Source organism: Equus quagga, chromosome 6 (genome assembly GCF_021613505.1).
Source record: "Equus quagga isolate Etosha38 chromosome 6, UCLA_HA_Equagga_1.0, whole genome shotgun sequence".
In the NCBI taxonomy this organism is placed as follows: Eukaryota; Metazoa; Chordata; class Mammalia; order Perissodactyla; family Equidae; genus Equus; species Equus quagga.
This window is the reverse complement of record NC_060272.1, coordinates 101,391,370-101,418,366: the sequence shown is the minus strand read 5'-3', so window position 1 is coordinate 101,418,366 and position 26,997 is coordinate 101,391,370. Positions and strand designations below refer to the sequence as shown.

Below are 26,997 nucleotides of genomic sequence, written 5' to 3'. Positions count from 1 at the left end.
TGTACAAGATAAAGCAGAGTGAGTACACACGGAGGGAGAGGGATGGATTTGAAAGCTAGAAAAGTAGTCTTATCAGAGTACTCTGATTTTAACTGTGCTGTTAATGAGGTGTGAGACAGGGTCATTAGCTGAGTGTGTAGAGGGCCTGCAGCAATAAAGGACTGAGGAAGGAGGAAAAGATACGAGCTCATCTCAGAATGAGAGCACACATCTATTAGAGAAATGCAGTAAGTTTGCCTGGTAGTTCTGAGTGCCTGTTTAAGTTTTGTGGTTGTGAATTTAAAGTCATATCTATTTTTGAGAGTTTCTCCAATTAGTTCAGTTGCTTACGTATAGATAGATAGAAGGTGTATAATTAGGTTAAATAAGGACTGGGCTTTTTCCTAGCTAATGTGACATAGGAATGGTTGGAAGGTCAAGAGGTCTTTGTAGGGGAGTGGTTCTAGTGCTGGACTGTGAAACCTCACAGCAGGTTAAGGAAAGAAATGAAGGGGATGATGGTTTGTGAAGAAGGTAATAGGGTCAGTGGATGGCAGGACCCCATGGGGTCAAAAGATAGTTGGAATAGGATATCATATTAAGTAAAATGGAAGGGAAGGAAATGGTGATCAAAGAGTAGGATTGTGGAAATACAGTTTTCAAAGGTGGTATGACTTTTGGTGATTTACGTGATTAGAGTATAACCATAGTAAAGTGGCTAAGGAGGGGTTTAGGAAAAGATGGTTCAAGTTGAAGAAGTCAAGGAACACAGAGGCCAAAGAGGTAGATTGATTTTCAGTTTGTGTGTTGAAGTCCCATGATTACCGCATAATAATGGAGAGGAAGAGAGTGAGTCAGATGCTCAAGTCATCAATGAATAAAAAGGGTGAGGAAGGATTTGAGAGAGAGAGTTAACATAACAACAAAGATAATGGGTGGCAAAGTCTGATCCCATGGTCTTCAAAAGAACTGAAGTGGGGCTCAGTTAATGGAAGAAGTAGTACAGTGGGGACTAATGAGGACATCTTCCCCAGCTCTGAGTCCTGAAGTACTCTGAAGGATTATGGCAGGAAAAGGTCACCAACTTGAGAGGGCTCTAGTGAGAAGTGTCTTTCAGGAATAGCCAAGTTTTAGTTAGAACAAGAAGAGAGAACATTCAGAGAAATTGAAGATAGAGAGCAACATTGGGATGATATCCTAGTGAAGATGGGTGATCTAGGAAGCTTAGACTTACTGTGTTTGAGCTAAACATGGGTATGATGGGATTAGTTATAATAGTTTCATAGATGAAGATGGCAGATGAGTTAAAGTTAGAGCTCAGAAAACTTAGCTGGAAGGACAGGAACCATTGGGCTGTTTTTTAGTGTTTCAGGTCGATGTCAGACAAAGACTTTCTCTTGATATAAGTTTCTTCAGCAGTGCCATGATTTTTCGTAGCTTGGTGGTCTGTATTTTGCAAGGAGGGCAAATTCGTTAAATTTCCTGTCCTTTTTTGATGGATTTGGACTTCCTCATTTGTTTGGTGATTCTTAATTCTATACCTGTCTTCCCTGATATGCCTGTTTTCCTGAATGCTTTGGACTTCATGGGTCTCCTGGCTGCATACTGTGGCTTCTTGTCTGCTTCCTTCTTTTAGGCCTATTGAACATTGTTAATTTTTTTTTCCCCTGAGGAAGATTAGCCCTAAGCTAACATCTGTTGCCAGTCTTCCTCTTTGTTTTGCTTGAGGAAGATTAACCCTGAGCTAACATCTGTGCCAGTCTTCCTCCACTTTATATGTGGGATGCCTCCACAGCATGACTGACTGGTGGTATAGGCCTGAGCCCAGCATCCAAACCCATGAACCCAGGCTGCCAAAGTGGAGTGCACTGAACTTAACCACTATGTCATGGGGCTAGCCCCAAACATTGTTAATTTCTAATCACAGATATATATGTACCTTAATTTTTAAAAATTTTTTTTTGTCTCACTTTTACGTGTTTGGTATAGGAGAGGGAATTTTAGTATATGTTCAGTTCATTATCTTGACACCAACAAAGCTAAATTTTTAGAAAGGAAAAATTGTTACGAACCCAGATTTCCAACAGTAGAGAATGGAATAAATTGTTGTATATCCATATAACGGGATATTATACAAATATTCAGTTTTTGTTTTGCAAGGACATAGGGAATAATGAAAAACTTGTCAGTATGTTTTTAGTGATGTCATTTAGTAAAACGTATGTTCTATAGATAGGTAGAGGTAGGCATTAAAATGTAAATGTTAAAGGACATTAAGATTATAAGTGATTTTTGTTATAAGTTTGTGTATTTTCCATAATTTTTATAATAAATGTTATTTTTATAATGGAGAGGGGGAGGGAGTAAATGGGACTTGGAAAGAACGTGACCTAATGCAATAAGCAAATTAGATGATGTTAACCTTATCTAATTTAATAGAAAATTCTATTTTTGTAAAATAGAAATTGAGTCTATAAGTGTATATTTGTCTGTGTATGTGTGTATGTCTTAAAGAAAATCTTAACTCTGTCTTAGGTAGACTGTGTATGATTTTGATGAAAATTCCACTGGCAACTTATATGATCTGGGTTTTTTTTGAATAATTTACCCTGAATGTAAGTCAAGAAATCTAAATATACAGATTAAGGATTAAAATCTCACAATATTACTTTGAAGTATTAGTAGAAAATAATTTTATTGAAAGAAAGTAGTTTATTTTGGTTTAAAATTAATAGGGTGACATAATCTTCATCATCATTTCTATTATTACTACTGTATTGGAAGGCTATCATATATCATGTGACTATCTTAATTTCAGTCTTACGGTGTGTAGTATATATTTACTTTCTATAGGTATTTAGAAATCTGCTGATTGGCTTTATAAATATCTTGTATATTCAGTAAATAATGAGCACTAACTATATGCTAAGCACTGCTTTAGGTACTTGGGATATATTAGTGAACAAATAAAACAGAGATACAGGTAGTCTAGAAGGAGTAACAGTCTCATTCTGGCAGGATAGCTGTTAGTGAGGAAAGCACCCATGTTCTTGGATTGTTTGCATTGCTTATTTATTTATTTTTGGTGAGAAAGTTTGGCCTGGAGCTAACATCTCTGCCAGTCTTCCTCTACATTGTATGTGGGATGCCGCCACAGCGTAGCTTGATGAATGGTGTCTAGGTCTGTGCCCAGGATCTGAGCCCATGAACCCCAGGCTGCCAAGCGGAGCATGCAGACTTACCCACTATGCCATGGGGCTGGTCTCAGATTGTTTGCATTTTTAAAACTATATGACTGTAAAACTATATTACTTATAAACCAAGAGAAAAAGTAATTTCCAGTACTAACTTACTTTTGTTTTTTTAGATTGAGGAACTTCAGCAGGCTTTAACAGTAAAACGAAATGAAGAGCATGACCGGCAGCGGAGAATAAGTAATACCCGCAAAATGATAGAAGATCTGCAAAATGAACTGAAGACCACAGAAAACTGTGAGAATCTTCAACCCCAGATTGATGCCATTACAAATGATCTGAGACGAGTTCAAGATGAAAAGGCATTATGTGAAGGGGAGATAATTGATAAGCGAAGAGAGAAGGAAACTCTAGAGAAGGAAAAAAAGAGTAAGTTTTATTAAACTCAGGATGAAGAGATGTTTATAAAATGGAGATATACCTCTGTTAGTGGGCTTTCTTCTTCTCCTGATATTATGTCTCTAAATGTTCAAATCTCCTTATTGAGGAAGCTCAGCTCAGTTCTTCCAACTTAGTGCCTTAATTACCCATATCTGTCATGTACCATGATTTGCCATTAGCTGGCCATTGTCTTATGTCAGATTATGGGAATTGATTTAATTCTCTAAAAATGCTTTGCTAATATTTTCTTTACAAAGTCACTCACTGTTATTTCTTAAATCGAACTTAAGCTCTTTATTTGTAACCTTATAACCTTCTGTTAACTTTGCTCCTTGAAAACTGTCCAATTTCATCTTTGCTTTTCTTTCCTATAGACCTCATGGATAGATCTATAGCATTATTCAGAAAGAGGAAATCTTATATTCTGTCTGCTTAGTATATAACTAAGATCCATAAGAAAAAGAACCCACTTTTTATGTTTACCAAAGTACTGGGTGTGGTGGCCCAACCCTTTTCCAACTTCCCGACCCACTCTGAATAGTAAGCACTTTGAACTAGTTCAGCAGTTTTTTCAAATAGTCCTTCATGTATCTTCATATTCTTTCACCACAGCTTGAGTAATCAATTTTAGACATTATATCTTTTTTCCCCCCTCTTAAAGATTGGCACCTGAGCTAACGTCTGTTGTCAGTCTTCTTTTTTCTTTTTTTCCTTCTTCTTTTTCTCCCAAAACCCCCCATACATAGTTGTATATTCTAGTTGTAGGTCCTTGTTGTTGTGCTATGTGGGATGCCACCTCAGCATGGCTTAATGAGCAGTGGCATGTCTGTGCCCAGGATCTGAACCGGTGAAACCCTGGGCCGCCAAAGTGGAGCATGTGAACTTAACCACTTGGCCACAGGGCCAGCCCCTAGACATTACCTTTTGTGCTTTAGACATAGATTTAAGCTCATAACACCTCCTCTCCCTATTATTGTAATTCCTCAAATGGGATTATTATATTAATATTGGTTATTAATCATTAACATTTATTATAAGTACTATTTTTTTTTTTTTTTTTTTTTTGGTGAGGAAGATCGGCCATGAGCTAACATCTGTTGCCTATCTTCCTCTTTTTTTTTTGATTGAGGAAGATTGTCGCTGAGCCAATGTCTGTGCCATTCTTCCTCTAGTTTGTATGTGGGACGCCACCACATCATGGTTTGATAAGTGTTGTGTAGGTCTGTACCTGGCATCAAGACCCACAAAACCTGGGCCACCAAAGCAGAGCACACGAACTTCACCACTACACCACCGGGCTGGCCCTAGTACCATTCTTATATCTTTTTTTGTCGTTTAACAATTGTTAATGTTGCTTGAATGCTCGCTTTATAAGCTAAAAATATTAGTCTCTCATTGTTCTTTTTTACTTTCCTCCCTTGTCACATTCTAAATTCTTTAATCTGTACTCCTTTTTTATTTTCAAGGCTGAAAACGTACTTTATTGAGAACCATAATTAATTTTTATGTGATCTGTTTATAGGTTAATTCTAAAAGCTGGAAATACTAAGTATTATTTATGTTATTACAGCAATGCAACTTGTTCACAGCAGAGCCAAATAGTGCATTATCATCTAATTTCCTTTCATTGATAGCTTTTTTCAAAGGTTTTGATTTACCTTTTTTTAAAAAAACACTTGGTCTAGCATTTTCTTAAATTAAAAAAAAAACAAAAAGCTATCTTATCAGGCATTCCTTCGGGTTTTGGAGCCTTCCATCCTCCTCCTTCCATCGAAAGTGATTGTTCTTACGGCCTACAGCATGGCTGTCATCTGGGATTTGTCTCATACCTTTTCTGTGTTGGATAAAGTTATTCCTGAATTCTGTGTCTTCATTTTTCGTACATTACTTTCTCATTTTGTGAGAGTATTTCTTCAGGTAACCTCCTACGAAGAGATATTTGGAAATTAATTTCAAAGTCTTTGCATCCCTGAAAATATCTGTATTTCATTATCCCCTTTTCTCAGTGGTGCATATACAATTCTAGGTTGAAAATAATTTTTTCTCTCAGAATTTTGAAGCCCTATTGTGATTGTCTTCTGATAGGAAATCTAATGTTTTCTCATTCTTTTGTACATGACCTATTTATTTATTTGTTCTTGACATTCATTTATTCCAGCTTTATTGAGATGTAAGTGACACATAACATTGTGTAACTTTAAGGTATTCAACATGATGAGTGACCTATTTATTTTTGATATCTTAAAGATCATCATTTATCCCAGGTTTTTGAAAATTCGAGAATGATTTGTCCAGGGTGGGTCTTTTTCACTGTACTAAGTACTTGCTGAGTGGTGTTTTTGACTTTTAGATCTAAGATATTCTTTTATATTGCTAGTAGATTACTTCACTAATTAAAATTTTCGGAGAAACCATAGTTTGTTTTATTTTCCAATTTTAGACGTGGAGGAGCATATTGTACGTTTTGACAATCTTATGAATCAAAAAGAAGACAAGCTGAGACAGAGATACCGTGACACATACGATGCTGTTTTATGGCTAAGAAATAACAGAAACAAATTTAAGCAGAGAGTCTGTGAGCCCATAATGCTCACGGTAAGGAATTTGTTCATCTTGCTAGCATCTGTTAGTTTTATTATTGCAATCATTGTAGATTTTTATTGCTTTAAAAATTCTTAGTCTTCTTAACACACTGTTTTTCTTTTATCAAACTTGTGGCATCTTGTATATTGCTTAAGCCATACGTGAGCTTTTTAAAGGGCCCTTGATCAGTAAACCTGTGAGCTTTTCTAGAAAGGAATATGAAACTGGCAGCTTTTTGACTAAGCATCATGTGTAAAATTAGCATGGTTAGCTGGTTCCTTCTGGCAATTGCTATTCTTAGGTTATAGCAGGCAATAGAGTAAATGTTGCCGAAGGGGTGGAGAATGGCTGTAAACAATTATGTTGGTATGGGGCGCCTGACAGAGGATAGACAAGAAAATCACCTGCTACAAAAATAGGGCCTTCTGAGGATTCTAAGAATGAAGCCAGCAGTTTATTGACCTCATAAACATTTGATACCTCTTATTGATGATCATGAGTCATCAAGAATAGGATAGGCTGTATTTACTAAATCATTTAATGAAGTGTTTTACTAGGAAGATTTCCATCTAAAATATTTAATAAGTTTGGCCATGGAAAGGGGTGAAAAATTAAAAACCACATTTTTTGGTAATGGTATATTAGATATGCATATATAATATAAACTTAAAACTTACCCCAAAATGACATAAAGATTGTTTTTGCTAGATGATTTTTTACTTTAGAAATCACTATTGATCCTTGCAGGATTCATGAAAAGCTCTATTTTCTGTAACTCAAGTTTGTGTTATACTTTATTCAAAATCATTTTGTGTAGTTCTTTGTCTTTTATTATATCTGATATTGCATTGGCAAAATTAACATGCTTAATACTGTATTCTCTTCTTGCTCGGGTATGTATTATTAGAATTTTTTTGCGAGATCAAGAAGGAAATATCTATTTTGGATGCAAACACTATTGTTTTGATCAATCTGGTAAGGATTGAAAGAAAATAGAAGAAAAAATATTGTGATCCCTCATATAATAAGTTATAATGCAAATGTAATTGTCAACAGGTTTTTATTAAAATGCCAACCTCAGTACTTCATAACTTTATTAAATTCGCATCCTCTTGTCACTTGATTTCATAATAGAGGCCTATCACCAAGTTACTAGCTGGCATATATTTACATTTTGAATTATATTTGAATCTTTGACATAAAGGGATATACTCTGCTTTTTTTTTTTTTTTTTTGACCCTTCCTGGAGTAATCCTTCCCCTTTCCTACCACCTCCTTCCAGCTGAATCCCCTACACACTTACCTAACTCTTCAAAATCTAGTTGAAATGCTACCACTTCCATAGGTGAGTTAGCAACATATAAACTTCAAATTTTAGTCATGTAACTTGTCACTTAGCAGTCTATTTCCATGAGTTATTTCTAATAGTTCCAATCTAGAATTAAAGTGTGCAAATATTTATTTACAGTTATATCCTCAAAGTAGTGTTTATAATAGCAGAATGATGGGGCAAAGAACAAAATTTCCAAAGATATTGATTGGTTACGTAAATTATTCTATATCCTTATAATGGGATACTATGCAGCCGTTAAGAATGTTGCTGTAGGTGTCTATTTAAGAATATAAAAACATTTGTGACATGTTACTCAATCATAAAACAGGTAACAGGATAGGATGTATAGAAAGGTTTCATTTTAAAAAATTGTGAAACAGGAGTCTGCCATCAACCACTAGATCATCTGGAAGTGCTACCCTTCCTATGTCTACCTGTTTATGTCTTGCTATTTTGTGAAGATGTGGTTTTGAAGAACTTTGCCAAATAGTTTCTTGACCAATCTCATGAGGAGAAAGAGCATGCTAAGAAGCTGATGAAGCTGCAGAACCAACAAGGTGGCCAGATCTTTCTTCACAATGTCAGAAAACCAGATTGCAAATGCAATGGAGTGTGCACTACACTTGAAAGATTGTCAGTCGGTCACTGCTGGAAATACACAAACTAACCAGTGACAGAAATGACCCCTACTTGTGTGACTTCCTTGAGACTCATTACCTAAATGAGCAGATGAAAGTCATCAAAGAATTAAATGTCCATGTAACCAACTTATACAAGTTGGGGCCCCCAGAATCTGACATGTCAGAATATCTCTAACAAGTACACACTGGGGGAGAGTGACAATGAGAGCTAAGTCCTAGGCTGGCTTATCCATAGCTATAAAAAAGATGACTTCCTATGGTCATATTTGGGTTACTTTACCCTTTCTCTAAGTTGTAGCAAATACCCACTTAGGTTTTTCTTTCATTTGTATCATTCCTTCCCAATAAAGTAATTTGGTATAAAAAAATTACAAAACGGTAGATACTAAATGTCTGTAGTGTTTATGTCTGTTGGTATTTGATGTGGCTTTCATTTTTTGTTTGCTTATCTATCAGTTTTCCCATTTTTCTACAGTGATTGATATTCTGTAATTTAAAATAGAGTAATATTGGCCAACATTTATATGACAAACACTGTACTAATTTTTTTTTATTGTGTTATCTTTTTAATCCACATTTAGTCCCATGAGATATAAACTGTTTTACTATGCCCGTTTTATGGATGAATGTAACTAAAGCTTTCAGAGATTTAGGTAGTACTTGCTCAAGGTCAGATGTAGGATTTGAAGCAACATCTGTCTGACCCCAGAGCCCTAGCTGTTAACTAGTATGCTGCATTTTAGATATATAATACATAAATACCTTCTGTTTCATAAATCTTTATTTTTTCAAGAAAGCTGATTTCCATCTGCTAGAGGTGATGTATCAATCATCTAAAATTCCATAGATAGCATTTTTTATATAGCTCTGTTAAGGAGCTTTAACATGCTCTGCTTTTCAACATACTTATCATCTGCAATAAATAATAGAAGATACTCTTCTTGAAACGATTTGTTTTCTTGACCTATTACTACCTTCCATAGCGTTGAGCCTCACATGCAGAAACGCCTAATTAGTTAGTAATTTTAAAATAAATTATGTTCTAGTGGTGCAAACCTAGGGTTTTTCTTGAAAGCACTATTAGTTACAATTAATCCATGGCAAGTTTTTTCGTTAGTTTCATAAAGTTTTGTTCAATTCTTTGTGTTTTTGTACTGATCAGTTATTGCCATGTGTAGTATGACTTCCTCTTGAAGATTAAGGAGAAAATATTAAAAGTTTGGGGACAGATGAGAAATGTTTATACTCTACGTTACAGTCTAAGCCTATTTCAAATGTTTTCAGTGAGCTGACCAGAAGAGAACTTAAGTTATTTCTTAGATAGTATCAAAATTGTTATGTACCAGGTGCTATTCAAGTCTTGGCTTTTGTTTTACTGTGTTTTGGATGCTTCTGGGTAATAAATCGACGTTTTAAAATGTTGGCTCTTCAATACCAAGTTGTTCTTTTTTTGTCTTCGTTTTTCTCAAGTATTAAATTTAGTTAAATCTAGGTGTAAAGTATAATTATGTTCTAGTAATCACTTTGGGTTTCTTGAAAATCAACTTAAATTTTCTTTTTGTTTTGTTTAGATCAATATGAAAGATAATAAAAATGCCAAATATGTTGAAAATCATATTCCATTGAATGACTTGAGAGCTTTTGTATTTGAAAGTCAAGAAGATATGGAGGTTTTTCTCAGAGAGGCAAGTACTAACCACATAATACTTTGACTCACTTAGCACTTAGCTTCCAGTGCTTGAGTTTTAACCTCAAACTAGGGCAAAAAATGATAATGACTAATTTTACTAGCAGTAACGCTTGTGTAAAAATCATTTAATTTTGCCAATTTCTTTCCTATTTATGCCATTATTGGGGAATGAATTGGTTTTATAAGAGGAAGAACAGCCCATAATTCCATCTGTAACATATTTTGGAATTATCATTTGGAATTAATATGAATACTAATTCTGTCACATTATTTTAAGAGAAAGAAACATCGTAACGATGAGCCTTTGGTCTTGGACATCCTTTTTGGAAGTGTATTGAAATGAACTCAGTTTTTCTTTGGAGGGGAAATCAGTATGATGTTGTTTCTTATTATTATAAATAAAACCTCTTTAAGAAGAATGAGAATCCTACATCTGGCTAGAAAAACACCATGACCGAGAATCTAAGACCCTGAAAGGCAGCGTGGCTTCATAGTTAAGAGCAGAGACTCTGCAGATAGGCTGCCAAGATTTGAATTCCGACTTTGCTACTGACTTGTGCAAGTTGCCTAAGTGTTTTGTGCCTTAATTTCCTTGTCTGTAAAATGAAGATATATCTGCTTCAAAAGATGGTTTGAGGATTAAATCAGTTAATAAATGAAAAGGTATTTAGAACAGTGCTTGTTAGCTATTATTGTTTCTATCATTTACTGTGTGTCTATATAATACATATTATTAGCTATATATGTTGTTATTGTCAGTAAGATTTCTTTTTCCTTTTGCGTATGCCTTCTACTTCTTTAAAAGCCTCGTAAAGATTAGGCTTAGATTTGGTATTGTTTTGTTTAAACCTTTGCTAGTAAGTCTAAGTGAGGACAGGACCGTGAATCAGCTCAAGTCGTCCTCTGTTTCTCTGGTACACAGTGATTGGGAAGAATCCTTACTTTGTTTGTCTTTTACCATATTGCCCTACTTCTGGTTTGGGAGTTGGCAGGGAACGTGAATATAAGGTGACTGGATAGAATGGTTGGATGTATAAAATTATAAAATGGACTCCAAAGAGTTAAATATCTGTGTATGTTAGAATTGTTTAAGCCTAACCAGTGAGTTACTGATCTGGTGTGAAAGCTCACTGAAGAAGTAGGTTATTTAGACTGCAAGTCTGTGAGACATAGCACTGATTTCTGTTTTGCAAATGGCCAGTTTAGCCTATACCGAGTAGCTTGATTTGCCACAAAAAACTCACGCTTCCTTTGTGCTAGGGATTTGAACCATATATTGATGATGTGGCATAGGTTCCTAAACATTTGACCTTTATTTTTTTATTGTGCTGTATCAATGAACTTTTCATAGCTTCTCATCAGTAGGACCAGAACTTGCTCTTACATGTATGACTTTTTGTGTGCATATTTTAAATTATGATATTTGTTGTACGTAACTGCTCCTTATAATTGTATCTACTAGAATACCGTTGCCCATCTTTCAGTAACTTACAGACCATCGTCACAGTTTTCACCATTTCTGCATCTTCCATGCACTAGCACACCATTTCTGCTGTATCTGGGTACCAACTATACTATTATTTAATATATTTTTTTAAATCACTTCACTTTGTTATTCAAACAGAATATTCTAAAAGGAAGTATAATATCACTACTATTCTCGGGGGGGGGCATAATTTGCATAACAATAAAGACAATTAAAACAATTTTAGTAAATCCTGGATCCATACTGTTGCTTACTGAAAGCAGATAGCATGATTTTAAAGAAAGGAAATAATAAGGAGTTAAGGACATGCTGACACCATAGTGTAACTTTCTCCTTGGTATGAGTTATATTGAAAGGGAAATTACTTTCTCATTGTGTAATTCAGTTTTATTTAGTGTAACCACTGAAACAATAGATCTTAAAAACTTAAATCAACCCTACATACTAGTATCATTGATATATTCACCCATGGCCAATATTGTTTCATCTATACCTCCACTCCTCTTTTTCTTTTTTTAAATAATTTCTTATTTTGATGTAACTTCAAACTTTCAGAAAAGTCACAAGAGTCATATGTGTAACTTCTATATGCCTTTTACTTAGATTCTCTAATTGTTTACATTTTTCCCTATTTGCTTTATTTCTCCATTGTGAAGTAAAGTCAGTTTTGCTATAACCCAATATATACATTCCTAAAAATCACTATGCTATGCAAAATTGTGAAATAAAAACCCAAAGGGCCTGTGGGGGAAAAAATAGTAGCATTATTTTATACATGTTAAATTGTTAAATACACAAATAGAGTAAATATGGTGTTTTGTTTTTAAAAAGACCTGAAGTTGGGTTGTGGAAGTAGGCATTGGAAGGATTCAGTTTGTGAATTGTGTACTAGGTAAAGCAATTATAAAGCACTTACCTGAAATTGGATGGAAGATTGTAACACTAAATGTGGTTGAGTATCACACATGTGGTAAACTGAAGTAGCTGGTACATGTTTGAGAGAGGGGGTGTGTGTGTCTGTATTTGCACACAGATTGTATGTTTTCCTACACAGCTCAGTTCAATTCGGTGCAATTTTCTGCATTTACCTAGAGAAAACTTTGTGTTTCTTGTAGATGTAATTGTACATAAGCAATGTGAAATTCACGTAGTGTTTAAATTGTCCCCTAATATATCAATTGCTTGAAACAAATTTGTCTTCAAAACAAGCATTATAACAAAACTACTTCTGTCCTTGTAATTATGTGTATGGAAATACTTAGAGACTTTGAAAATATCCTGTTCTTTCATGAAACTTCGTAGTTGGTAAGAACCATTAATGATTCTAACTCAATCATTTCTTCTATATTTATTAGTTGGCATTCTACTAGAAGGGAGGGCTTTTTCTTCTCTATTTATTTGTTGATTCATAGAATTTTATTTTATTTTTGCTGAGGAACATTTGGCCTGAGCTAACATCTGTTCCAGTCTTCCTCTATTTTGTATGTGGGTCACCACTGCAGCACGGCTGCCACCGAGTAGTGTAGGTCTGTGCCCAGGAACTGAACCCAGGCCACTGAGGCAGAGCATGCTGAACTTAACCAGTAGGCCCTAGAATTTGTTTTTTTCATGGATTATAATCCATTACTATTATTATTTATTTTAATGCTCAAATTGTCCCAGATTTGGCCAGTGAGACCTTCTTCAAGTTGACTCCTGTATCCTGCTTGTATTTTGCCATTGTATTTTGAGCACTATATACTTTTTGGCAGAGCAAGATTATTGACTCATCTTGAATACTCTGTCTGGTCCTTACAATCTGCCTTTTTCCTAAAGAACCCTAGTTCCTTTTAGAAACCAAAATCTGGGTACCAGATGTATTCATTGCTGCTAGTGTCTCATTGCTTCTAAGCCTTCACATGCAAACCTTTGTATCCATTTCTATATTATCTAGAGAACAAGAGAGCATAAGTGCACCATCAGTTCACACTGATACTTCAGTTACAATCCAACACAATAGGGTTCCTTCTAGTCTTTCTCCCTTGCATATTTGTAATTTCCTTCTGTAGCAGTGAAAAATATAGCCCCCCTTGTCATCAATATATTTACTCATTTGTTTAAGCTTAGAATGCTGTGAAAGTAGTTTCAGAATTGCTAATTCATGCCACCCTGAGAATCTTCCATTCCACCATCCCATCATACCTCCATTAATTTCTCTCAGCATTGTTTGGGCTTTTTCAGTGTATTAAGTCTTGCTCATTTTTTGTTAACTATGTTCTTAGGTATTTCATGATTTTTTGACACTGTTATAAATGGATTTCTAAAATTTGTTTTCCGGTTGTTCATTGCTAGTGTATTGGCATACAGTTGATTTTTTTACATTGATCTTGTATCCAGTGAGACTGTTGAATTCACTTATTGAAATGTAGTATAGTCATACATTGTTTAATGATGGGGTTATGTTCTGAGAAATGCATCATTAGGTGATTTCATTGTTGTGCGAACGTGAGTTTACTTATACAAACTTAGATGGTATAACCTACCACGTACCTAGGCTATATGGTACTAATCTTATGAGACCACTGTTGTATATGTGGTCTGTCGTTGACCAAAACATTGTTATGCAGTGCGTGACTGTAGTTCCTTTGTTGATTCCATAGGATTTTCTTTGTAGAAAGTCTTATCTTTGTAAATAGACCTGTTTACTTGTTCCTTTCCAATCTTTTACCTCTTTGTTGTGCTTCGCTACAGTGGTTAGTGCCTCCAGGACATTGTTGAAGAGAAGTAGTAAGGTTAGAAGTGTTCCCAGTCTTAGGGGGAAAGCACTTAATATTTCACCATTAAGTATTATGTCTGCTGTACATTTATCATAGGTGCCCTTTATCGGGTTGAGGAAGTTTCCTTCTGTTGCCAGTTGGCTGACAATTTTTGTCATGAATGGCTGTTGAATTTTATCAGATATTTTTCCTGCATCTGAGATTGTAATATGGCTTTTGTACTTTATTCTGTTAATACGATAAATTAGATTGGTTGATTTTTGAATATTACATCAATCTTGAATTCCTGGGATAAGCTCTACATGGTCATGTATACCATTCATATATTGCTGGATTCTTTTTAGTAATATTTTGTTAAGAATTTTCACATGTGTGTTCATGAGGGATCTTGTAACATTTTTGTCAGGTCTTGGTATCAGGACTATGCTGGAATCGTGAAATGATTTGGGAGATGTCCCTTCCTCCTGTTTTCTGAAACAGTTTTGGTGTTACTGCTTTCTTAACTTTAATAGAATTTATCAGTGAAAATAACAAAAGAAATGTACTCTTTTGGTAAAAATACATAATTGCAATATAAAAACACAACTATTTTCTAAGTACATACCATTAAAATATCCACTCAGTGTTCAAATTACTGATCATCCCATGAATGCCAATAGGAATATGGTAACTTTAAAAATCATATTGAATGTTAGTATATGATAATTAAAATAGTATTTTTCACTTATATTCAGGTTCGTGACAATAAAAAATTAAGAGTAAATGCTGTTGTTGCTCCCAGGGTTTCACATGCAGACAGAGCACCTTCAAGATCTCTAAATGAACTAAAGTAAGTCTTCAAAATGTTATTAGAACTAACCTGTTACTTTGAATATTAAATGATCATTTCTTCTTAAATATATTTTAATTATTTCTGTCACATAAATGTTTTTGATATAAGCTGTATTATTCCCTTTTGAAGGATCTCTCCTTAAGTCTAAAGTAATGAACAGTCTAGGCCAGGAATGGATCGTGGTATACTAGTTTATGATGGTGATGTTTCAGATCAATGGAACAATATTTGATGAAAGATACTAAGATAGTTGGTTAGTTATTGGGAAAATAAAATGATAAATCATCACTTCATAATGCCAAAATAATTTCCAGAAGGACTAAATGGAAAAATTGCAATTATAAAATAGCTATAAGTAAACATCTTAACTCTGGATGTAAGTAGACATTCTAAATATAAAAGCAATGAAAGATACAACAAAACAACAGATTAATGAATTGTAATCATAAATATATTAATTTTAAACTTTCCTGACAAGGGATAAATCTCAATATTAGGTGATTTTAAAACAAAGAAAAAAGACTTTTCTTTTTCTGTACCGTTGTTAAATAATTTATATTTTATTGTTTATTGGCCATTTGTAACTATCAGATTTTTTAAAATGATATTTTAAGAAGAAAAATCTAGCAGGTGGTTTTCCTTTCAGACCATATGGGTTTTTCTCTTATTTACGCGAGTTATTTGATGCACCTGATCCTGTCATGAGTTACCTTTGCTGCCAGTATCATATTCATGAAGTTCCTGTAGGAACTGAGAGGACCAGAGAAAGAATTGAACGGGTAAGAGAGTACTGAATTAATACCAAAAACGTAGTTTTGTTAAACTTCCTAGCTTCAAGTCAAGGAAAAATTGTGAGGAATTTAAAAGAGTGTGTCATTCTGTTGTTTTTAACCACACGGAAATTATCTTTGTATTTTACATGTTTAATATGACATAAAACAGTGACTTTTGACTAATACTTTATGACGGGAGTGATGTGGGCTTACCTAGAGTAAATAAATACATAATCCCTGTAGGGTAATGGAATAAAGTTAAAACTTGAAAAGAGATACCTGGCATTGTTCTGCCTTGCTTGACAAACCTGTGTTCAGACATGGTATTAACTGTTTGATCATGTAAATTCTTGAATATCTTTCAGACAAATTATACTTTAGGATGGTAGGCTGGGATATAGAACCGATTTGGTCAGCCCTCCCCTCTAAAAGCTTCCATTTAAGATTATCCCGTGTATGAATGATCACCCTTAATAGGATCCCATTTTCCTGGCTAGTATAGCTACATAAACCCTTAGTTCCTGTATTCTGCTAGTGCTGCTTGGAGTTTTCTTCTCCTTACGAGTAACCTCCAAGACTGCAAACCACATTAGTTGCTTTTATCACAAGTAGAAACGGAAGAAATCTCTTCTAAAACAGGGTTTTCCATAACACCAAGTTGCCATATTAATACTGCTTGTGCACGTCTAGGACCTAGTTACAGACCTAACTGCTACTTATAATATTGAATTTACTAGGAAAGTTTTAAATTTTTAACAACCAGTGTACAAGTACCCCTAGGGTAATTGGTTTGTAATTTGGGGGCTTTAATGTATTTCATTAACAGAAAATAGAAATGGCTCATTAGCAACCGATTTTACAAAAACGAGCTAATTATTGTAAGTTGCCTGCGTCTTTGATTAAAAATTACATCCTCTTACAGTGATCATTTGGGGAAACCAAAAATAAAACTCTCCGTGTACCTCTCTTCTGTCTTAATTCACTGGGGTTTAGAAAAGACAAGACCATATGCATTGACCAAACCAATTTGTGTCATAACTTCAGGGGTAGGTAGGGCTATCTCTGAAAGTAAGGGTAGTAGGAGTTCTACTGTTGCAGAAAGTCTAGAAAATTTGGTGAGGGCTTTCATAACTTTACTTTGGGGCAGAAAGGAGTGATACTGCACTTAGAAAATCATTTTTACTTTTTGAATAGTGCTTCAAATTGAATTATTTTTGTGTACTTTTACCTTTAAACAAAGTGTTAAAGTCGCCTAGAAAGCTTTAATCCTACTGTTTGTACTAGAGAAAGAACATTGAATTCATATAATTTACATTAAAAGTGAGATGAATTCTTATGTTCCCCTTCATCTGTTTTCAGGTATTTTCTGTTAGCCTTAATCTTTCCGGTTTTATATAAGTGCTGATATTTTAAAAATGCTTGAACACATTGAATGTTTCTTATACTTTATTCTTCTGAAGCCCAGCTCAGTTATGTGTCATGTATAAATACTCTATAAATTATGATGAGACACTTAGATAGAGCAAAGTCAGGAAGTATTTTAGACACCTGGTATTATCTTGGCCACCTTTCAGAAGATATAAACCTTCGTTGAGGAAATTTCCTGCCTTTATATTCTCAGTCCTTCTGTAATGGCTGTATTTCTCCCTTAGAATAAAAATATATTCTTTACTGTAAGTTTTGCTTTATTATCGAACCCTAATATTTTAGGTTCTCTAACAATGATTATACCCTGTTTATGGCATTATTCTCTCGTAATTGCTGAGACTCTCCCCTTTGGTTAACTTTTCTGCTGACCTTAGCTTACGATGTTCTTTTTGCTGGGAGTGCCCTTTCCTCATCATCTCCAGCAGTTTAAATCAGTTTAAAATTTATTTTCATGAAGCTTGGGTAGGCTAAGCTTATCTAGGCTTTCCCTTCATTCCAAATTATTCAGCATTTATGGATGCCAGTTTATACCCTACTAAACTAAGTGTGCCTAAATATGTCTTACCTCTTCACTTAGACTGTAAACTTCTGGAGAGAAACAAGCCACAAGAATATTGGTAACGAACCTTTAGAGATTGGAAAAAGCTGCAATACTAAAAGCTATTCTTTATAAATATACAGAAATAGATCTAGTAATGTTAAGGTGTTTAGAATGTGCTTTAGTTTATGAAACTCCCTGTATAAGTCCCTGAGAGAAAAGATCTCAAAAAAAGTCTTTGAAATCCTTGAAAAGTGTTTCCATTTAAGTATTCCACCAAACATACAGGAATTAAATGTGAGATTAGGTGCCTTTGAACAATATAACTGAGGGGAGAGGAAATTAAATGACTTAGTGGAGACGACACAGTTCGGTCTCCTGGGCAGCTGGCTCCCGATACTTCTTCTGTAGAGAGAACAAGCTCCACAAGTCCCCTTACTTGGAGAGATTGTGGAGTGAAGCAGCAGCGTGGCTGACTTTGCTAGTTGTTTGGTTTTCTCCCAATTCTCTCTTCCTTAGTCTTTCTTACTGTTTTCCAAAATAATAACCTGAAATGGATCAGCCACTGTTTTAGAGATGTTGGATAAGTAAAAAAAAAAAAAAGAAAGTACATGTAGTATATTTTGATCTTCTAAAAGTCTCTTGATCTGTATTTAAAAATATTGTTAGATGTGTGCTAATACTTGTTTTACATTGTAGGTAATACAAGAAACCCGATTAAAACAAATTTATACAGCAGAAGAAAAGTATGTGGTGAAAACTTCTTTTTATTCAAACAAAGTTATTTCTATTAACACATCCCTAAAAGTAGCCCAGTTTCTCACAGTCACTGTAGATCTAGAGCAAAGACGACACTTAGAGGAACAGCTAAAGGTTGGTTATTTTGATTTGGATTTTAGAAAAGAATATTAACTGAATTTATAATACTTTAACTAGAACTGTTTTTAAGATACACTAACAATTTTGAATATTCCATAGGAAATTAATAAAAAATTGCAAGCAGTGGAATCAGACTTGATTGCCTTACATGAGACAAACAAACGTCTCGAACACAAAGACAATGAACTTAGACAAAAGAAGAAGGAGCTTCTTGAAAGGAAAACCAAGAAAAGACAACTGGAACAAAAAATTAGTTCCAAACTAGGAAGGTATCTTTTTAGCCTTTTCGGGTGGGGCTGGGGGTGGTACAAAGCGCTATGAGGATATTATTGGTTATACCCTATAATGACGACACCATCCCACAAGCAGGTTTTGTAATAATCTGTCCCTCAAACTTTAATCCTACTACCCAAAACGCAATTTTAGTCCACAGGGCAAAGGGAGGTGAGTCTTAAGTGTTGTGAGTTTTTCTCTTCCCTAATCAGCTATTCTTATCGCAGCCCCTGTCTGTGCTTAAGTATTATTGAGGACCCTGAAGAAGTTTGTTTATATGGATTATATCTACTGATATTTACCACATTAGAATTTAATTTCTAATTTTAATACTGAGAATGCTTAAAATATTTCTTGTCATTTAAAGGTGACAATAAGTCCATTATACTTAACATAAATCTTTATGAAAAACAGCTATTTTCCAAACGAGATACATTTAGCAAAAAGAACGGCATTATTTTACATTTTTATAAATCTCTTTAGATCAAGTCAGTTGTTTTTCATATCTGTTTCTGTATTCTCTTGGTTCTGAGATGTTGTTTTGGTTCAAGTATGTGGGGAAAACCTGGCCTCACATAGATACGTAGTTGGAAAAGGGAAGAGTACTTTATTAGACTTTTCAGATACTTGTGTATATTCTTCTTTAATACTGCATCAAAACTTGCCAAGGTGTGGTTTGTTAAAGTTTAATTGCAGTGTGGAATCTGAAATCTTAATTAAGTGCATCTTTTACCCATAAATGATCTTGCTACATCATTCATTGGTCATTTGGAAAATATTGGTTCACCGAGTCACATAGATCTTTGTTTATTGTATAATATCAGAAAATAGTGACAATCGACCTCCAGTCCCATCAGCCTGTAAGAATTGGGAAGCTCACAGTGGGGGATGCAGATTTGCCAAAATTCTAATTTTCACTTGAAAGCTTGAATTTTATCATTGGCAACAAATATTCTCAGTTATTTTCCTTGAAATGATAGGCTCACTTCATTCACTTTTGGGGGGAAAAAAATCTGCCAAATACCCAAGTCTGAATAATTATAGTTTGTCATTCTTTCAAGTAAAAATGGTATTCCATGAAGAGTGTCTAGTCCAGCTCCCACCTCAAACGAGTGTCTTTCCTTGACACAACTGTCATTCTTTGGTATACAGCAGAAGTGCTTTATAAGTGCTGTGTACTTCATATTTCATTTCACTGAATATTAAAAAGATATATACTTAAAGACTTGAGATTTAATAAAATTAATAATTTTTACTGTGTCATCAAGGACATTCTTCAGTGAATTTGCCATTTTTTAAGTTTTTGAGTGCACGGCAGTGAAGAATCTAATGACTGATGCACGCTGGTCTACTACCTTGATTCGTTCTAAAGCAGTAGCATTTTTACCCACTTGCTTTTGCACCGTCAGTGCAAATGTCCACACAGTGAGAGGGGCAAATCACGTCTTATTATAACCATGGTTTCAAGGATCCCCAGGAGTCTGTGGGCTACACTTTGAGAACCACTGACCTAGATGAATATCCAGAATAATAGGTGCATTGAATTTAGAATGGTGAGAGAGGGGAGGGGATGGTATACGCAGTAAGATTATCAAATTAGGCTATTTGTTTTCTCACCAATTCTGAAGGAGAGTAATGGGTAAGGAGGAAGTTATGCTGATTTTCCTGGAATAGAATGGGCACCTGGAGGTTTGTCTCACTGCCTCAGTTGTAATCTCCCTTGTTACAGGTAGGATTATGTCTGCTTGGCCTTAATGGTCATGTGTTCCACAGAATTCTGTACGAAATGTGAATAGGCTCAAATGTCTTTTCCAAAAGGAAAACTGCTAGTGTACTGTGAGAGCCCAGGCAACTATTCTCAGAACTGATTAAAAGTTTTATTTTGAATTTAGATATTTGTAGAAACTGGAATATCTAAGATGGGATGAAAGCTATTACAGTGTTCAGTCTAGGGGAAAGGAACATGGCTTCCAGTTTCAAGTTTTTTCCCATGTTCTACCATCACACAGCTCAGAACTTTTTGTTGTTATTATTCTTTTATGCTTTTTCTTGTAGAATAAAGGTAATAATGACATAGTCAGTTTTTAATAATAAATGATAGCTCATTGCCTTGAGTAGGATGTAAGTTTACGCTTACCTAATATATATAGTATGTTTCTAAACACATTCATAAATTAAATCATATTTGAAATGCATTAAGAAAATTTGTTCTTTATTGTTTTTTAAAGCAAACAATTGCCCATTAACTTCTGTTTAGAAAGTTAATAATGTACCTGGGTTGCTTAAAGCAAGATAGCTCTAAGTCTAGCTGTCTAGAATTTTTTCAACTTTAAGCCTTTTTACAACTTTAACCCTTCACTTCATTTCTATCCTTAGTCTTTTACAAGACACTTAACCTATATTGTTCAACTGCTGTATTGGACCCATGGTTTAAAACTAAACATTCTCCTCAGTATGTAGCATTGATTTTTCTAGTAACATGACCTTTCATACCCATTACCATCCTGCTGTCTCATACCTGCTGTTACTCACTTTGGAATACTGCAGTGGTGACCTGGTTCGTGATCTCTCCCTGACTAGTCCCCTCACCATTCAGGCATCCAGAATGCTGTTGTTAAATTTATCTTTTTTTCGTGTTCCTACCCCATTCAAGAATATCTCTTGTGGCTTCCTACTGTTACTATATGAAATTTAATTAAGCACTGCTTTCCCTTAGATTGACTTTCAAGTTTTTCAGAGTCTTGTTTCACTCTACTCATGCTAACTTATTTCCCTAGCCACCCCAACACTCTCTTCCATGTACAATTCAGGCTGCTCTGCAGTATCCACTGAACTTGTTCATTCTTGTATATTGTTGCTTCCATCCTTTGTTCTTGCTTTTTCTCTGGAGGCAACATAGTGTAGTGGAAAGCACTTTGGCTTTGGTGCCAACCACATCTTACCACTTAATATCTGTGTTCTTAAGTAACTTAATTAACTTCTGAGCCTTAGTTTCTTCATCTTAAAGTAAAGAGGAAAGTATTAACTTTCAGGATTGTTGTATTGTCTTTTCATTATGTTTTTTTACCTATTAATCAAATCTCCACAGTTAAGCTCCTTGAGGGAAGAGACTGTGTTTGTAAACAATGTTGATAACCACCGTAGCCCTAGAGAAGAAGTAGTACTATTGTTATTTCCACTTTGCACGTGAAGAAACTGAAGCTCAGAAGAGCAACTTGTCTGCTTATGCTGTTCATTAGTGGCAAAGAGGAAATTCAAATCCATCTTTTTTGACTCCAGATCCTATACCATTAGCATTACCTGGATTATGTTGGGCACATGATATGTCTCAACAAACATGTTTTGATTGCGAGTGGTTGCATAGCATGATGATTTAATCTAGAAGCTAGCAGTTTGGACTCTGAATGGTATTACTAAGTAGACCATAAAACAGTAGGGGACCTAAGGATTTGGGTTCAATTCTTGTGTTTAACTCTGATTTCTCCATCATTATTTGTTTCTTACAGTTTAAAGCTGATGGAACAGGATACTTGCAACCTCGAAGAGGAAGAGCGAAAAGCAAGTGCTAAAATCAAAGAAATACATGTTCAAAAAGCAAAACTTGTTACCGAATTAACAGACCTGATAAAGGTAAGGCATTTTTGTAATTTTAGTCTTTTTTTTATAGTAGGTAGATAGGATAGTAAAATCTTAGCAAGGCATTTTTATTAGTTTCAGCTTGCTGTATTGTTTGACATTTCTCCTTATAGGTCGATAAATTCGTTAAAAGCACTCATTAAGCTAAATTATTTTATTCCAGATGACTTGACTAAATACACAGGAAAACTAAAAATTCTCTTGTAAGAAATAGTTATAAAAAGAACTATTTGAGAGAAATATCAGTCACAGTAGAAAAATGTTATTTTTTTCATGGTGTATAATTTTGTCTTTTTAAAAAAACTATTATTTTTCTTAGTGTAAAATAAATTAAACTCTTAGGGGTTTTTGTTTCTAGAGTTGTACTTCTTTGCATATAAAAAAAGTAGATTTAATTCTTCAAAATACTACAGTGATCTCCGAGAAGAACAAATTAGAATCAGATTATATGGCTGCTTCATCACAACTACGTGTCACAGAGGTAAATTTTTTGCTTTTGTTTATCTTGGGGTTCCAGCCTTAGACCAGTTTGAAAACATACATCATCATTTGCAATATGCAGTTTGTTGTGTGTTCTTTAATTGACAAATTTAACGTATCCTACCGATGAGGAAGCAATATTTGAAACACTTTGTACTGTGCATTTTTTGTTGTTTGATTGGGGGAGAGGTAATCAAAAAAGAGAAATCAGAGTATCCGATTTAGTATCTGAAAACCAAAGTATCCTGTTTGCTTTCTTTCTTTCTTTTTCTTTGGTGAGGAAGATTGTCCTTGAGCTACCATCTGTGCCAGCCTTCCTCTAATATGTATGTGGGACACTGCCAGAGCCTAGCTTGATGAGTGGTGTATAGGTCCATGCCCAGGATCCAAACCTGTGAACCCCAGGCCACTGAAGCAGAGTGCACGAACTTAACCACTGCACCACCAGGCAGGCCCTCTGTCCTCTTTCTTTTTTTATTTTTTTATTTTTTTTTATTTTTTATTTTTTTTAAAGATTTTATTTTTTCCTTTTTCTCCCCAAAGCCCCCCAGTACATAGTTGTATATTTCTCGTTGTGGGTTCCTCTAGTTGTGGTATGTGGGATGCTGCCTCAGCGTGGTTTGATGAGCAGTGCCATGTCCGCGCCCAGGATTCGAACCAACGAAACACTGGGCCGCCTGCAGCGGAGCGCGTGAACTTAACCACTCGGCCACGGGGCCAGCCCCTCTGTCCTCTTTCTTAATCCATATAAGTTACAATCATTACTGTTAGCAAGCAGCAACTAGTAGCTTTTAATTTCAGTTTGTACATCCCATGAAGTAAACTACAGAAGAGTTCTCATCAACACTAGCAGTGGTCTTAGTGTATCTTCTTGGCAATTTAATCTTCTGTTAAAATCTGTGAAATAATGATAAGTATTGAAATAGCATGCAAGGTGGGAAACATGCTAACATACTAAGTTAACGTAAATCCCAAAGAAGAAATAGCAACAAAATTGTAGTGACAGTAGCATAGTTTTTGAGTCTTCCAAATCCTTTCCCCAAAATAGGAGAGCAACTAGGATAACATAACCACAGCAAAACCATGGGCAACATATACAACAAAACTAAGTTTCAAGGTATCGCCTTTGGTGTACTGCAGTATATTCTCACATTAACCACCCAGGGGTAGCATCAGACTGTACAAGTTAAGGGCACAGTCTACAGCAAGACTGCCCTTCAGATGTCAGCTGCAAGTTCAGGGGTCCTCAGGCTACCTGCACTTCTGACCAGCTGGCTACAAATTTGAGGGTTCCTTTAATCCCCTCAGGTTCAATAACTCACTAGAATGACTCACAGAACTCAAGGAAATACTCAACAATTACAGTTTTATTAAAGGATAAAAATCACTGCTAGTGAAATGAAAAACATACAGGGCGAGGTCTGGGAGGATCCTGAACACAGAGTCTCTGTACCCTTTTCCCATGAAATTAGGGTGCATCACCCTCCTGGCACATCAGTGTCTTCACTAATCAGGAATCTCTGCTGAGCTTCGGTGTTCAGAGTTTTTACTGGGGTTGCATTACCTCGGCATGATTGACTGAATCATTGGCCGCATGGTTGAACTCAGTCCCAGCCCCCTCCCCTGGAAGTCAAGAGATTGGGCTGGTAATCATGTGACTCAAAGCCCAGCCCTCTTAATCACATGATTTGTCTTTCTGGCATTGCCTGCCCCCATCTGCTTAAACTCAGGTGTAATCCAAAGGGCTCAGGAATAATGAAGACACTCTTATCACTCAGAAAATCCTTAGGGTTTTAGAGTCTCCGTCTCAAGAGCCAGGGTCAAAGGCCAGTCAAATTCTTTGTTATATAATACCTATAAACTCCAAAATAGAAGCAGGTAAGATCTAATCAGCAGTAGCATCAAGACTGGCATGGTATCAGTAAGTATATGGTAAGAAGCAGGAGGAAGGCTCGGAGAACCCAACAATCAAGTCACCAACAGCTACGCGTCTCTGAAGGAAGGAGGGTCCACTAGGTGCAGAAAGTTCAGCGGACCAACGTGGAGGCAGCTGAAACTAGGAGGGGACTTTGTAGACTCCAGAAAGGTCAGATGCTGCTGGGGCGGTCCAGTCCCTGTGAACGCTCCAACCAACTGAAACTACTTTGCACAACAAAGCTGCTCACTGAGGAGAACTCGAACCACATAGACTAAGGAGGCCATAAAATATATATGTTACAAGGCTGAGAGTGTAGCTGAAGCACAACACTCTAAAAATGGGAGAAGGGAGACGGTATCAGTAACAGAACATACTTGCTGATTGTCCTGTAGGTATTATCAGGAAATAAAAGGATATTACTTCAAATTAGGTGTTTTGGGAGAAAGAAATGAGAAATTTAGTCTTGTTTATAGCGGGGAACCAGCAGACAGTATCTCACAAAAGATATTAAGGACTTAAGGATATTATATAAGGTATTTTATTCAATGTAACATTTCGAATGAAAATATAAGCTTTCCTAAATACCAGAAGATATACAAAGAAAAGGAGAGGGGGACAATAAAACAGATCACATCATTAAAGACGAGATATTTGATTTATATACAAATATGACACAAATATAACAAACAATAGCAGAACTAAGGCCAAATGTCAATCCTACCATTAAATGTAATGGATATAATTTATCTTTAAAAAAAAAGATTTTTTGACATCCAATATTTTTCAAAATATAAGAGGTACATTTAAAAGAAGGACATTCAGAAAGGTTTAAAATAAAAGGACAGTGAGCACAAGTGATCTTTTTGGGTCAAAAAGATGCAAAGTATCAATCAAAAATATCTAAATCCGTGAATCCATAATAATACTTTAAAAATAATAATATTGGTCACCTTTGGAGGATATTAAGGAACCAGCTCATTATTTTTAAAAATGGCAAGGAAAGAATCTAACATTTATCCTGACTTTCTTATGTGAATTGTTATTTAGGATAAACAAATAAATGAAGAAGGGAAGTTTTTCTTTACAGAAGTATTTCAGATAATAAAATGCAGGAATTGTAGTATTAGAATATCACGATTTTACGGCGGCTAATGAGTCAGTGGATCACACTGGCTGCTAACTTCACCAAAAGATAGCCAGATATTTATGTGTATCCTGATAGAAGGACGTAACACCTGCTATGAAATAATCTTTTGAAAGAAATCAAATTTCAGTTTGATTAAGCCTCCAGAACAAGGTTTCTCAACCTCAACACTATTAACATTTTACACTGGATAATTCCTTTTGTGGGGGCCTGTCCAGTGCATTGTAGAATCTTTAGCCAGCATCCCTGGCTTCTACTTGCTAGATGCTATTAGTACAACCTTCTCCCCACCCTAGTTGTGACAACCAAAAATGTCTCCAGACATTGCCAGATGTACCCTGGGGAGCAAAATTGTCCCCATTTCAGAACCACGACTCTAAGACTACCAGTTTACAGGAAATAAAGGAGACTGAAAAATACTAAATGACACCATAGGAATACAGTCAGCAAAATCTAGCATGTGAGGAACTATATAGGACAAATCATTTATTTCAAGGCTGTCCAACAGAAATATAGTGCAAGCTATATATATAATTATAAACTTTCTAGTGACCAAACTTTTACAAGTAAAAAGATATAGATAAAATTGATTATAATAATATAGTATATTAAAATATTTCAACATGTGTTAAAATATTGAAAAATTGAGATATTGTACATCTTTTTTCATTCTAAGTCTTCAAAATATTTTATACTTACAGCATATCTCAATTCAGATGATAAATTTTAATCAGAAATATTTGATCATTGTTTTGATTTTATAAAACTTACAGTTGAAAAAGATCACATACCCAAGTTATTCTAAACATTTTCCAATAGCTGAGCTGAATATTGATTTTTAATATTAAATTAATTTAAAGTAAATTCAAAATTTAGTTTCCGGGTCACACTAGCCACATTTTAAATGCTTAATAGCCACACATGACTTGTGCCTTTTTTATTGGACAGTATAATATCTAAGGGAAAGGAAACCTATAATTTAAAAGGGGCTTA

The 26,997-nt window shown here is 35.1% G+C and overlaps 1 protein-coding gene across 5 annotated transcripts in view; it reads left to right on the top strand.

Moving 5' to 3' along the window:
* The window catches only part of SMC5 (structural maintenance of chromosomes 5), an 84,066-nt gene that overhangs the window by 38,749 nt on the left and 18,320 nt on the right, over nt 1–26,997 (top strand). For all 5 annotated transcript variants that reach the window (XR_006889047.1, XM_046664125.1, XM_046664126.1 and 2 more), the window contains exons 9-17: nt 3,347–3,602; nt 6,055–6,209; nt 9,743–9,856; nt 14,838–14,932; nt 15,582–15,714; nt 18,374–18,547; nt 18,653–18,822; nt 22,333–22,456; nt 22,821–22,943. Coding sequence is in view for 4 of the 5 variants with exons in the window: in XM_046664125.1 (XP_046520081.1) it covers nt 3,347–3,602; nt 6,055–6,209; nt 9,743–9,856; nt 14,838–14,932; nt 15,582–15,714; nt 18,374–18,547; nt 18,653–18,822; nt 22,333–22,456; nt 22,821–22,943 (1,344 nt within the window). In the remaining variant the exon portion in view is untranslated. The remainder of the gene's footprint in view (nt 1–3,346; nt 3,603–6,054; nt 6,210–9,742; nt 9,857–14,837; nt 14,933–15,581; nt 15,715–18,373; nt 18,548–18,652; nt 18,823–22,332; nt 22,457–22,820; nt 22,944–26,997) is intronic.